This window comes from Protomyctophum bolini, assembly GCF_963924005.1.
Source record: "Protomyctophum bolini genome assembly, chromosome: 19".
Lineage (NCBI taxonomy): Eukaryota > Metazoa > Chordata > Actinopteri > Myctophiformes > Myctophidae > Protomyctophum > Protomyctophum bolini.
In genome coordinates, this window is record NC_137880.1 from 12,818,916 (window position 1) to 12,833,768 (window position 14,853).

A 14,853-nucleotide genomic window follows, 5' to 3' on the forward strand; every position below is an offset into this window, starting at 1 on the left:
CTGTTCAATAGGGGGAGAAAGAAAATCAGTCTTTCTTCCATTGAAACCCATGTGTTTCCAAAGGCTAATTGGAAGAATGACTGACAGGTTGGAGAGCTCTGCACAATCTAGTCACTCATCACCATTGGTGCCATATCTGCTTATTATAAGCGACCTTGGGTTTGTTTTTTCCATAAAGTCGCTTTTTCCACAAGATTTGTTTGAAAATAGCACTGAGACACGTGAGCTTATAGATGTAAATTATAGCTTTATACTATAGTGCTCATGTGGTGGAAAAAGTCAAATCAAATCAATAGGCTACTTCCATATAGAAATACTTTGAAAAAAAATTCCGGAATTCAAAATTGACTTGATTAAAAATAAAAGATCAAAAGTACTCGTTATATGCAGAAGAATGTCCCCATTTAACAAGTTCTCAAATGTATAACACTTTATATAATGTATATCATTTCAAAATAGGAGATCTACAAGACTCACAACGAAACGCATTGTGACCTTGTAGATCGGCTATTTTTAGGTTGTGGCTTTCACCTTTATTTTTTTATATTTCTTTTTTATGGAGGAACAGGGCTGACAGGAAATGGGGAGAGAGATCGGGAGTCGAACCCGCGGCACACTGCCAGCTAGATTACCAGCCAAGGTGCCTGGACCGCTGAGCCACGGCCCAGGCCAGATCGGCTATTTTCAAATCTACAAAGTAAGTAATTAGTGACTAAAGTTGTCAAATAATTGTAGTGGAGTAAAAGTATATTTGCCTCCGATAATATTAGCCCTAGTCGCTTCTTTTGTGTTTGTTTTTCCTAGGCCTGCATGGTTGCTTTTTTCTCTAGCAAAATCTGGAAACACTGAACTCCTTTAGGCTGTAGGTAAGTAGTCAGTCATCCCATGCAGCAGCGCAGAGGCTGTCTATCTGACAGGCTGGTGATGGCTCCATCCATCCCCTCTGGGACACACTCACAAATCAATGTTACATTATGCTGAGCAAGTGTAACTCTGCATTGGTGCTTGCTGGACCTGACTCGCATAAAAAAACATAAGTACAGCTCCAAGTAACAAAATAGGCCTACATTTTTGCGATTATTAATAATATGTACAATTTTGGGAGTATTTTAAAATGTCAAAAGATCATTATACATTTGAAAACTTGTGAAATGAGAAATTAATCAAAAAAAGGAATTGATGGAATAATCACGAAGAAAATAAATAATGTATAGTTGCAGCCCTAAGACAGAGAGGGTCTAAACAGTTTGAGAACTACTGGTGGGCTACACTCTAGCGCAGTAAAGTTCTCAAACTGTCTCATGTCACTGTCTGTGGGCCCCATCTGAATATGTTTTGTCTGAATATGTTTTGTGCTGGATAAAGTGGTTCAAATTATTTCAAAGCTGTAAGAACACATTTAGCTGGGGACCCTCTGGAACCACCCCAAGGACCCCTTGTGGTCCCCGGAACCCACTTTGAGAACCACTGGTCTAAAGTACCTCAATTGCGGTTCTAATCCTCTGTTAACACCATGGTATTTTTCTCTCATATGAATGCGTTATTTAATATTTAGCAAATAAAAACACTGCAGGTTAAAATGAGTTCAGCGCCAGCTCTGCATTCATCTTGCATGCAGCACTGCTTAGGGAAATAGGTCTCCTTTGATAGGAATCCAATAGATTGAGACTAGAGAGAATCAGATTGCTCCTTTTGTAAGGTCCTACATCTACCCATGATGTAATTCCCTGGTGAGTATGTGTGCCTCTGTACTGAGTGACCCACCGCTTAGTTTTTGTTCGCCCAGCAACCGTGTGCAACGTCTATAAATGATTAATTACCAGATCTCTCAGACCTTGGGAAGCTGGAGATGTCATAGTATTACATAAAGCCTGGGTGTAGTCGTTAAGATGAATGGCTGCATGTAACACGAGATCCATGTTCCAGCTGACAGAATCCAATGGAAACGTTAACCACTATACTACATGTATGCACCGGGGGTTCCCCAGGGTTCTGTAGCCCAGTGGTTGTCAAAGTGGGGTCCGGGGACGGGTCTCCAGCTAAATGTCACCATGGTTAATTAAAAATAGTGCTATAAAAGCTCCCTTTTTTGTCATTTTAGAAAAAAGTGTTTAAATTAATTATTATTTTTATATTTATTTTTTAACACACACACACACACACACACACACACACACACACACAGAAACGGTGACCTACAGTATGACATGACCAGGATAGGGACGCTAGCCTATACGGTTCAAGTGGTTAATGGCCCATCAAAATTGATTAGGCTTCTGAAGATTGAAGTGGTTTGCTAACTGAAGTGGATTGACCTTACATCACTTCAGTGATGTAAGGTCTAGTATTGTAGTATTGTAGATGGCAGTCACTTTTTCTTTTTTACATATAGGCTGCCTTTAGGAAATCTGCAGGCATAAACCAAGACGTATATCAATCAAATAAAAAAAAATTATGAGGATGAAAAGATGCTGAGAACGTAACTATATGGCAACAAAACGGAGCTCAGAGTGAGGTATGGGATATCCAAATACCAAAACCCTCGCCCCAAAACACAGTCGCCCCGGGCACAAATCCAACGACCTCAGAATGGTCTCTAACCTGGTATTCCTAAACGTAAACCTCAGTAAACTTACCTTATTGTTATTAACCTTTACCTCAGCTAAACGGTGCCAAAACCTTACCCTATTCCTAAACTTACCCTTGATCAGGCCCGGGCAGCTAGTGTAGCGGCCCGGGCACCTAGGTTGCTAAGCCAATCCAGCAGTGATATCCAGCAGAAAAAGCCCATCTAAAAATATCTAAAACTATGCCTAACCCTGAACTTGTGTTTAATCATATCCTCGGTAAAACAAATACATGACAATACAAGAACCGCCCCAGCGTGCGGTCGGCCGAAAAACATGGGGGCGAGCGTGTTTTGGGATGAGCCTTCCGGTTACCGGATATATCACCCCCTGTACGAACTTTGACTCTTTGTCCCTGAAACATGTTTTCTACCGTTTCTATTATACGGCACATTAGTCTGTAATGAGGAGAACAACTACTCCCACTCACTGTATTTTAAGCCTGATTTATACTTAGTTGTACAACAGTGGCGTGCACCCAAAATAGTCTATCTACACAATGCGTAGCATCTGTGACGCATTGTGAGCTTGTAGAACCGCATTTCTTCCTGGGCGCTCGACACTGTCGTATGACAAAAGCATAAATCATGCTTTGGTCAGCAGTGATTTAGTCGGGGAACTTCTCAAGGCATATATTGCAAGCAAATGAAAGGGAATACATTTGCATACTAACATGCACTGTAAACTCCTGTGTGTTATTTTAACTATGTACAAAATGATATAATCAAATTAATCTGTAAGGTTCAAATTATCACTGAGGACATTACAGTGTATGGCAGCTGTTTTATGCATTAGAAGCCACTGCAGACAAGCAGTGGCAGGACTGCATTCAGTTAAATTTACTCTAAACTGTGACCTCTGTGTGACCTCTGTGTCTTCTGCTGCAAGCTGTGCCCTAGTTTTGTTCTGCCCTTAACTGCGTTTTCGTACTGTTTTTAACCTGTACGGCGACCTTGAGTGCCCCGAAAGGCGCCTTATAAATAAAATGTATTATTATTAAACTATACATTATTTTATTCAATAGGGTTGAAATATGCCTGAAACCAGTCCCAGTCAAATGTTGCATCAAATAAAAATATTTTAATATGAAGTGTGCATAGGCTTATAGCTTATCTTCAACTCTTTCTCTCTTTCTTTTAAAATAAATGTTAAAGGACTAAAGTGCTTCCTCAGGAATTTGTTATTTGTCCCAGACTGGCAGGATGTTAGATCTCCCAGATGAGGAATTTGCATGGATGGGTTTTGTTCGTTCAGTGAGAGAAATTTAGAAAATACTTCTCCCATCACTCCTAATAGAAATAAATTAAAGATACCTATTAATGGAAATAAAACCTGGTGACCCAAGGATCAATTAATAGATAAAAATAAATTATATCTATTTTGTAAAGCTAATTAGAAAGGACTGCAAATAAATACCTTCAAATATCCCAGCAGGGAGACCAAATACCGTGCTGTATTTACCTTAAAGATTTGTGAGTAGCCCTTTACATTTTAAATGACAGTCACTGTACCAAAAAATAGAAAGATACCTTAAAAAATGATTTGGAGACAGGTGAAATAAAGTTCTGAGAAAAGTTTAGGGTTTAACAATTCATTTTAGTAGGTATAAAGTCAATTTACATAGAGAATGTGCTACATGGTTCAGAATATGATAATATAATACATCAAAATAATTTAGAATAATCAATTGTTCCAAGATGGATTCCAAAAGAACCATGCTCCTCTTCACAGTATGCCCCTTGGTTTATACAGCATCTGACGTCACTTTTGTTGATATAAAGTTCATTGGCGGTGGCGCTGGTTGTCGCTCATTGGTCCACCGCATAGATGATGAGACGTAGAATTCATCTCCTCTGTTCCGCACATCGATGCCCATGGAAAGCCGGGAGAGCACAGAGGCTGGTGTTGCCAGGCAACTTGTTGATAACTTTCCCTGCACTGTGCTAAGTTACTAGGCCAAGGTCAAATACATGTAGTCTCAAACCAAAATAGACTTTTCATTATGGCAAGTTTGGGGCTGGAGACAGACAACATGGAGACTGAATAAGGAGTCAACAAGATATAAGATATTAAATATAAATATGATAAAATAATATAAAGGATAATATAGGGCTGAGATGATTAGGCACGTGGATGGTGACATGACATTAATAGGATAAGAGGAACAACCCGGAGTAAACAGGCAGTAGACTACGGGTAAAATGATGATAAGGGAAAATAAGGTGACAATATGAATATGGCATGGGCCAAAGTTCAGGAGGATATGGGACATTGACCACTGGGCATTAGTTTGTAAACAGATAAGACATATTTATCTATCAAATCCCATCCTACACTTTACTGTATGTTGGTTATTCTTTGCTGTTGATTAAGAAGACCATGCTGCACATTAAGCTAATGATGTGAGGAATCGCCATAACCATTTGATCAAAGTCTATGAAATGGCTGTATTGACCAGACATCCATGCAGGACAAGGTGTCACTTTCTATTCTAATCCACAGTTTCTCAGAGTTGGTTGATGTTTGGACAAAATGTTTAGGAGTAATATGAAAAATCTTTGTTGATCACATGACTTAGTCTAGAGGTAGTGTAAACCTTTTTTTCGTAATGTATGGATAATAGCTGTAAGAGTAATCTATTAAATGTGTAGCAGGCATATGTGGAAAATGCAGGGCAATTTTTTCTGGCTGCTGGGTCGCAAGACAACTTTCAGTGTGAACTGACAAAGTACTATATCATATATTTTCCTTGGCCTCTAGGGAGTGCATATATACAAAGTTGTACACAGATGTTGCAGTTATAGGTGAAAACATAAATTGGCCTGTTATAGTGCCACCATGAGGCTGATTTGATTTTTTTCAGTGGCATTTCTTCCTCTGCCTAGTTGGGAATGTGCGTGAATAATTTCACGGAAATTGCACGCTGTGTTCAAGATTTGAGGCATTTTGAGTCACATTTTGAGTCACAAATGATCAAATACCGTAATATAATATAAGGAGTTGTGAGCTTGTAGATCAGCTATTTTCATATTTTTGAGGGGCACTAGCTAGCTTTGCTTTGTGTGTAGGTGTGTGTGTAGCACGGAATGTGATGATTTGATTGGCTGATGTATGATGATGTATCATATGAGCACCCCTTCACACAAGTGTGATTTTTCTTTTATCTGTGGAACAGAGTCAAACCAAATTGAATGCCTCAACTACTATGTTCAAAGTGCTTGTCACGGTGGGGGGTCCCCCAGTTCAAATGTGATTATTTTGGGGCCTGAAAAGGTTGCGCGAACCACTGGCCTAAAGCATATCAAACTGGCGGCCCTTTAAATGATAAAGGTTGAGAATCACTGTTCTGTTCTAATCTGAGCAGTCTACCCCCAGTGGAGCAGAACCAATTATTGGACTCGTCCACCATGGGAGCAACTGTATTATTCAGTCATCACAGCTAGGACCCATACAGCATGGCAGCTGCATGCCCAGTCACGTCTGCATACAAAGTAGTATTAGAATAAAAAACACATTTATTAATGTTGGGCTTATTAAATGTGTTTTATTCTAATAGTTGTAGTTGTTAGGATTATTGGATATGAAGGTGATGTGGATAAGATGTCTATTTTTAACTAGCTTTCATCTGGCTCTATACTGTGTTTATAGTAAATAAATACATAGTATGTTCTGGTCTCCGGGGCGGGGTAAATTACTTTGTAAACGTTCAAGTGGGTTAAGAGGATAAAGCTCACGTTACCCAAATAGTTGAATACACAAAAGCTAAGGCACTGGTACTGGTACTGGTACTTCTGGTTTACCGGAACGGGGTTCAACTCCCTGCAGTGCCCTGCTCAATGTGTTGTATTTACCGGAAAAATTGTGTTGCGGAGGATGAGAAACATTAGCAAATTGTTTTTTTCAAAAAATTGCGGAAAATTGCAGAAAAAACGATGGGTTATAGCCCATGTTTTTTTATTTTTTATTTTTAATTGCGGAGTATTGCAGAGTATTGTGGAGGAATTGCGGAGTGTTGCGGAAATTTGAAATTGCGGAAATTGCGGAAATTTGGAAATTGAAAATTGTGGAAATTGCGGAAATTGGAAATTGCGGAAATTGGAAATTGCAGAAATTGAGGAAATTGAGGAAATTTTGGACCGTGGGCTATAGCCCATATTGTACGGCATACTATGGCACGCCGTTTTTCATCATTTTTGAGCATATGAAAAAAATGAAAAAAACGATGGGTTATAGCCCATGTTTTTTGATTTTTTTTTTTTTGGGGGTCCTTGACATGAAAAAGTTTGGGAACCACTGCTTTAAACACTTTAGCACTTTATGAACATGAACAAAATAGATGGGTCCCCCCTGGAACTCCCTCAGGTACCCCTGGGGGTCCCCGGACCCCACTTTGGGAACCACTGGGTTAAGCATCCAGTGTACCTCCTGCATTCCAGTCTGCAGTACAAAACGAAATATTACTCAGTCTGGCACAAAATAAAGTTGATTGACTGGGGAGATGGAAGCCGACTTTTTTTCTCACCCCACAGAAATGCTGTAGTGTAACCCATCTATACTGCAGTAAAACAAAATCCTTCCCCAAAACAGTATCTGTTCTGCCTGATCAGGGTAACTTCATCTAGAACATCTCAGTCGGTGCGTGACTACCGCAATATGCTGAGCACTTCAGACAAATGTTTGTAGTTATGTCACATTTAAATGCATACACACACACAAAGATAGCAGATCTATAATAAGCTCAAAACAAAGCATCAAAAGCGACTACTTTTGGTGCTTTTGTGACGCTGTGGTATGATCAAGTAGGGCATTAATTTACCAGAGAGAGAGAGAGAGAGAGAGAGAGAGACAGACACTAGCCTATATTAACTATAAGTTATGGCTTGGCTATTCCTCCTGGTTTTTGAACAGTGCTCAGTGCTGGCTGCAAAGCCTTGCCTTTAGGGGAAGTGAGGAAATCAATGCAGCCTCACAGAAAGCCACGAGCTCTTGGAGGAAACTGTCAATACCCGAGCCACACTCAAAGCACTTAAAATGTAAATGCACTCTCTGCAGCGACAACAACAGGGGATGAGGTGCTTGTATCAGTGTGTGTAGTAGAGGAACTCCCCAGGGAGAGAGAGGCCTCCCATTCATCTACCTGGACACATTTAAGTCTCTGCCTAAGCCGGGGCATCAGTCAGAAAAGTGCACCTCAGTGGACGCAGGCCTAATCACATCATAGGTGGGTGTGATTAGGCTTATGGACCCGTCAATTCCTCTAATTCAATGAAGCTAAATGTTACGCTTAAGCACAATCTTTACAAACAGAAAGCGAGTGCCCTTCTAGTTCTTAACCAATCGTATTAAGTCTAAAACACTGGACCCATAAGAGTTCATTTGAATTAACACTGCCGATTTTACTGTAATGTAGATTGGGATTCCTGAGATTTTACAAAAGATCACTTGTGTGAAGTGAGGGGCACCCACTGTGGCTGCCACATTCATTGCAGAGACATGAATGCAGTGTGTTATTGTGTGTACAAGATGTATTTATATTGGCCACAAGACATTTCACGTTGTCAACTTTTGTTTAACTGCTGCCCTAAACAAACGAAAAAGTCCATAGACGTGTCTGCCATATGAATGTCATTTCAAAAGCCAGGCATTCAAATAGGTATACAATGCAAATCAAATGGTCTAATTGATACCAAACTGGGGGGTCATTGAAATGGAAAAAGGTTGAGAAAAAACATGCACCCATCTAGACTTCACTTCATAAGTAGCACATCTGTGGTCGTGCCATCGTCATGGTTATTTCTGATGCCGTGTTTTAGTGCACCGTTCAAAGTGGCTGAATAACAACACAGTGTGCTAGAAACCTGTTGAGGACCAAATTGAAGATAATTTAATTGGAACAAGGTGTCTCAAGGGATCTTCTTTTCATCTCAGCAAATTTGCGATATAAATACCTCCCAAATTAATTATGCATGCGCACGGGGACTGCTAAATCCACAGATTCATGAGATTTATGACCGGCCCGGCGAGAGCCTCACTGCTATCTGGGCTGTGTAAGAGGTGTGTGCTACATCTTCAGTAGAGCTTAGGAAATATAACCCTCAACACTCCCGTTTATAAACAATACTATAGCATGCTTCCTTGTAGTTAAGCCAATTTAAACCTTTAAAAATAATTGGGGTTAATAATGTAATAAATGTCTCTAAAAATACCCCAAATAGCAGATCTACAAGGTCACGAGTTTGGCGACAGTGTGAGCTTGTATATCGGCTATTTTCACTGCTTGCACCACACCATTGAACAACAAATACAGGGCTTTGATTTGACTAAATTATTTAGTAGATTACAAAAACCAAACTTGACTAGATATAATTATAAAGATATTCAATAGTTGCAGCCCTAAAATACTTAAAGAAATAGAAATAACTTAAAGGTAAAGACTAGTGACAAAGCAGCTCAAACCCAACATTCTTTTTATTTGGAACAGTCCATTAAAACAGGCAATATGAATAGTAGTCCATAAAGTTATTTTTAAAACACTTTCGTCTTTAAACAGGATGCAAAAAAGAGATAGTAATAATAGAATAGTAGCAATAAGGTCACTGTAATCGAAGGTAACTCTTGCAGAGTTCATGGTCCCTGATGTCGCCCCAGCCCCCGTTTTTGACGTGTGGGGCCACGCCCCCAGCTCCGTTCAGTCTCTTTGTGATCAGGATGTTTTTGGGGAACAGCTGGTTCCCGCTGCTCTGCAGGACGTTCTCGATCTTGGTCTTCTGGCTCACGGGCATGCAGGCACTCTTTTTGTGGTGCATGCCGCAGTCGCCGGCGTGGAAGACGCGGGGCGCCTCGCTCACCATCACCTTCCAGTAGTTGGGCAGGCAGGCCACGGTCAGATACTGCAGCGACCAGTCCCAGTTGTAGTCGTCGTACGTGCAGAAGGCGTCCGTGCAGCGGAGGAGCCGGTCGTACGTCTCCCGGCTTAGGGCCATGCCCATGTTGTGCTCGGTGGACTTCCAGGCTTTCACCTCCACCTTGTTGGCCTTGCCGGAGTAGCCGACGTGGCTGTAGCTCCCGAGGGAGAGGATGTCGCAGTCGGGGCACTGCTCCCTCTTGAGCGCCTGCATCTGCTTCAGCATGTGCAGGAAGTCCGGCGACACGTAGTGGTCCTCCTCGATGAGCAGGACCTGACCCCGGTGGTCCTTCAGGGCCCGGACCCTGTCAAACACAAAGTGCAGCTTCCACCACCAGTGGTGCTTCGTCTGGGAGAACTTGGCCTCGCGGTAGTGGCCGAACGAGTCGGGGTACTCGGCGTTGATGCAGCCCATCTTTAAGGCGTCGTTCCGGGAAATGTCTCTGGGGCAGTCCCTGGGGTCGTGGCCCGGGAACTCCTGAGGGTACAGCTGGATGCTGAAGGGGAAGAAGATCTGCAGCACTTGGCAGAAGTCGACCGAGGCGATTACCTGGTTGATCTCCGGGGACCAGAAGTCGTGGCTGAATATCAGCAGTATGCTCTCCACGCCTCTGGCCTTGCGTAGACTGTCCACCAGCAGCTTAAGGTAGTCGGGCCGGTTGTGCACCTGCACGACCACCACCAGGTCGTCCTTCTGCCGCGCCGCCTTAAACCGCTCCACGTTCCTTATCGTCTGGTCGAAGTTAAGCTGGAAGACGATGCCCCGGTAGACCAGCGTGGTGTTATCCACCTCTGGCTTGTTGTTATTAGGCTTCTCTTTGTCTCTCTCCTTTTCTGCCGCATGACTATCGTTGTTGTTGGCTTGGATGACGGAGGCATGGACGAGTGGAGGCACTGGAAGCCGGCTGGGTACGGCGGGAGCAGCAGGCGTGTTCTGCTGCACCTGGTTATTATTGTTTCCGTTGTTGCTGCTGCTACTGCTGCTGCTGACACTACTGCTGCTGCCGACGCCTCCTCCTTTCCGCACGCCCCCCTCCGCCTCCTTGGGGAAAGTAGACCCTCCGTCTACTTTGATGTTGATGTTGCTCTTCTTCTGCCTCCCGCTGCTCCAGAAAGCAAGGCCACACACCACCACCACCAGCGTCAGTATCACCACCTTCCTCTTGTAGATTCGGAATCTCATGATAGGCGAGTCACCCCTCGTCCTCCGTGCAAAGGGCTGAGAAGTTTTTGATTGTAGAGAAACAGAAAAAGCAAGCAGGGTTTCTGCGGTTAGCGGTGATGCTGTGCTTGGGGGGGGAGGGTCAGGGGGAATGTGCAGGGGTCTGATTATAAAAGGGTGCTTATTATTAAGTTGATAGTTGGTGATGCAAACTGTTGGAATGTAAACATGGATTCCTCTGGAATGTCAGTGGAACGGGGTAAATACTCCATAAGGCATGCTGGTTTCTGGGAGACAGCAGGGGAGGAGTGTGCAATGAACCCACTGACTGTAAAATAAGCACAACAGTATAGAAAATTAGATAGCTAAAACTACAATCTTCTTGAAAATTATTATAGCATTCGTACAGCAATCCTCCATTTTAAATGGGGACATTATGACGCCATATGAAACCTTGAGTCCTGTCCAAATATGGACGGTATATTGATATATAATCTGGGATTTGGGATATTGTAATGAAATAATAATATTGTGATGTGAGTGTTGTCTTTTCCTGGTTTGAAACTTTTTTTAAAGAACCGTTTCATACAGAAATAGCCCAAATGTTCTTCTTAAAATTATTATTTAAACTATTTGGCAAATGGCGATTCATTATAGATGACAACTAATTGATTAATCTTTGCAGCACTATGTCAGAAGCCTTTAAGGCTTTCACTGGCAACAACCACGGTCACGAATCAAACCCTAATCAATAATATTTCATCAACATATACAGATATAAAAAATATGTTGTACTGGACACATTCTAGTCTCCATCAGGCACCAACAGTTCAATAATTCTTAGTTCTGGTCCAAATAAAGTGCGCACACACTACAGTATAATATTTCATCAACATATACAGATGTAAAAAAGATGTTGTACTGGACACATTCGAGTCTCCATCAGGCACCAACAGTTCAATAATTCTTAGTTCTGGTCCAAATAAAGTGCGCACACACTACAGTAGCCAACCACCGAAATGGTACGTGTACCTGTATTAGTTTACATGATGGTGGCGTGGCATTATTTACCTTCCCCCTGAAAATATTACTTAAACTTGCCTGTTTAGTACAAGTCAAAGGAAGAGAAATCCCTGTAATTGTTCATGTTTGCTGATGTTAATATATTATTCATGTTTATTACAGCTGCAGCTGTATTATCGTGATAGCTACATATAGCTCGTGTCTCGTTTTATGATGCGATCAAGTGCAAGCATTACAATGAAACACGTCTGTTTTTACACTTTATATTGGTTTACAAACTAACAGCCATAGCCTATATTTTTGAAACATCCCAGTGCAAAAAATATCCTACGTGTGCTAAATGTACACATTTTTCACATTCGCAGTTCAACGAACACCCATGATTCCACACAGTGCATGTGTTACTGGTCTGTTACCAGAGTTTATGGAAATAGATGAGCGGTTTGATGCGTTTCAACTCGTTTAACTATGATTTCTAGGCATTACAAACATGGCATGCATTTACACACAACGCAAGTTAACGCACCGACGCATCCGTCAACAACAACACTGGAAACGCAGTGAAGCATGTGCACATGATAAATAAGAATTCATACAGCAGCCAGCGTCATGCTAAATGCAGTAGCTGGTAGCAGCTAGCAGGCAGCCTCCTCCTCCGTGCACATGAAGCGTCCATTTGCAGCTGAATAATAATGAAATAAAACGCATCCGTTATCATTCCCATATTTACCTCTTTAGGTGGAAACGCGGCCGTGCACGGTGCAGTAGGTTCGACGAGAATCATATCAGTACGGTGACGTGAGACTCTCTTTCTCCTCCATATTACCTGCTGCCTGTCGCTCTGTCTGTCTATCTATCTATGTGTCTGTCTGCAGCGGCTCGGATGAAGCAACCAGCCCATCTATGAGCCAGCCAGCCTCAACACACAGTACAGTACGATGCTACACGCACTGCCAGGTGCGTCAATTTACCGCTGATAAGAACTCCACTTCCGACGAAGTGGACTTCAAATTAAGACGCGTCTATCTATCTGTCTGTCTGTCTGTCTGTCTGTCTGTCTATGAATTAATGCCATAATGTAAACGCAAACATTGCAGACAAAAGTGAGGACGCAAATTGTGATTGTCCAGAATGACATGATGTATGATGACTTATGATAACAGCGCCCCTCACTTCACACGGGTGTGATTTTTTAAACATTTTACAGTGATGGCTACAACACATTTGAGGTTGTCAGCAGGCTTGTGAAAAGCTTTGCATTGATATTTTGTTTATAAGGTCTTATATTGTGTCAGACTTTCAGACAGCGTGACACATCATTATGAGCTTGTAGCTGAGCTATTTTAGGTGACGTTGTATAAATGTCTCTACAGAGAGTAGCCTAATTAATCACCAGGCCTGAGCTGTCGCCTGCCATGACCTCTACACCAGTAGTGGTTCTCAAATTTTTCAGGTCGAGACGAGACCCAAAACGAGAGATTGTCCGGACCCAAACATATAGTGAAAATAGCAGATCTACGAGATCTAGGCTGTAGATCGGTTATTTGGAATCTCTTTGTTTGTTTTAAAATTCCTAGAATTATTTGACTTTCTTTTAAATATATAAAATAACTTTTGATGATGATATTATTAACATAGAAAAATAAGTCGTGACCCATAAATATTTTGCCATGTCAAAGACTCCCACATTGATGTATTTGGCCCTGAAAAGCTTTTGTATCATGGACCCCCAGAAGCAAAGATGTGTTCACTTTAAAACAAAGAATTAGCACAAAGATTTTTCAAAAAAACTGATAGGCCTAAGTTCATAGCGCACCACGAAGTGACACACTTGTATATCTTACAGTATAGGCCTATTTAGTTTTGTATATCTGGTATTTTTGAATAGCCAAAGTATAAATGCGGAAGCTGTATTAATTAACTAACCCCCTGGTACCCCCTCCCCTCCTCCCCAAGCCCAAGGACCCCTGGGGGCCCCGGACCCCACTTTGAGAACCACGAACCACCGCTCTACATCCAGAGAAGCATTATGAATAAAGACCTATCCTCTAGGCCCTAGAGGAACATCATACATCAAAGATTCCATTCATGGTAGTCTCTCGAGCCAAACTGTTGACTCCCCACAATGTTCCAATGCTTCTGTCGTTCAGAGAGATTGTGGAATAGTTGTCTGGCTATGTGAGACTACATTCACGGCACGTCGACAATGGACTGTTCTGTTTACTGGTTTACTCTACCATATAGCCTTCCTATTTTTGAGGGGCACTAGCCCCTTCCGATAATCAGCTATTAGTGTCTATTTTTGTCTTACATAAACATTAAATTCCCATTGACAATGAATGGAGAAATTTACGTCATAGTGTCTGAGCAAATAGACATGTTACGTCATGATGACAAATTCCCTGACACAAACATTGACAAGACTCTGAACCCTTAATTGCTCCTGATGTGCAGGTTGGTGCCTTGCATGGTTTCGTCCGCCATCGGTGTATGAAAGTGTCTGTGAAAGGGTGAATGTAATCCACAATCTATGTAAAGCATATATATGCACCATTTACCATTTATATAGTCATATATTCCTTCTGAAATAGACCTTTTCACAGCATGAAGAGCAGTCAGTGTTTGTGAATATCAGAAGATGACAGGAAATAAACTAAACTGTTGCCTAGAAACACAGCCCCAGAGACACGGTCTGTACAGTAGATGGTCTAGTCTGCCACAGCACATGCAGCCCTGCTGATCATGACTGACTAGATTCAATCTAATTAACCCATGAGATGAAATTAGGCCGAGGACATGCAGTGCTGCTGAGCGCTGAGCCCAATATATTATAATTGCGTAACTCTGATCTTGACATCACTGTCAAATTCATTTACTTCATTTTACTATATAGGCTATTAGGCTATACGTGTGTGTGTGTGTGTGTGTGTGTGTGTGTGTGTGTGTGTGTGTGTGTGTGTGTGTGTGTGTGTGTGTGTGTATGTATGCTGTACCATTTTTCACCGCATAGTGACGATTGGCTAAGCAAAGTACCATAGACTGTAAAAATAACTGCAACGTACATATTGAGGATAAAAGGTGAGGGCAGAAAAGTGAAGACGGCCATTGTGATTGGCCGGAATGACAGAAAAGTGAGG

The 14,853-nt window shown here is 41.8% G+C and overlaps 1 protein-coding gene across 2 annotated transcripts; it reads right to left on the reverse strand.

Annotated features, from left to right (window-relative positions):
- Window positions 1-9,077: 9,077 nt before the first annotated feature.
- mgat2 (alpha-1,6-mannosyl-glycoprotein 2-beta-N-acetylglucosaminyltransferase) lies at window positions 9,078-12,639 on the reverse strand. 2 transcript variants are annotated; one of them, XM_080790423.1, is made up of 2 exons: window positions 12,447-12,639; window positions 9,078-10,750 (listed from the first exon to the last, which is right to left on the reverse strand). In XM_080790423.1, the coding sequence occupies exons 1-2, from the start codon at window positions 12,498-12,500 to the stop codon at window positions 9,221-9,223; spliced, it is 1,584 nt and encodes a 527-aa protein (XP_080646549.1). In that variant the 5' UTR covers window positions 12,501-12,639; the 3' UTR covers window positions 9,078-9,220. The 2 variants fall into 2 exon arrangements, with proteins under 2 accessions (XP_080646549.1, XP_080646550.1); XM_080790424.1 differs by having other exon boundaries at window positions 9,078-11,021; window positions 12,447-12,599.
- Between the last annotated feature and the right edge of the window lie 2,214 nt (window positions 12,640-14,853).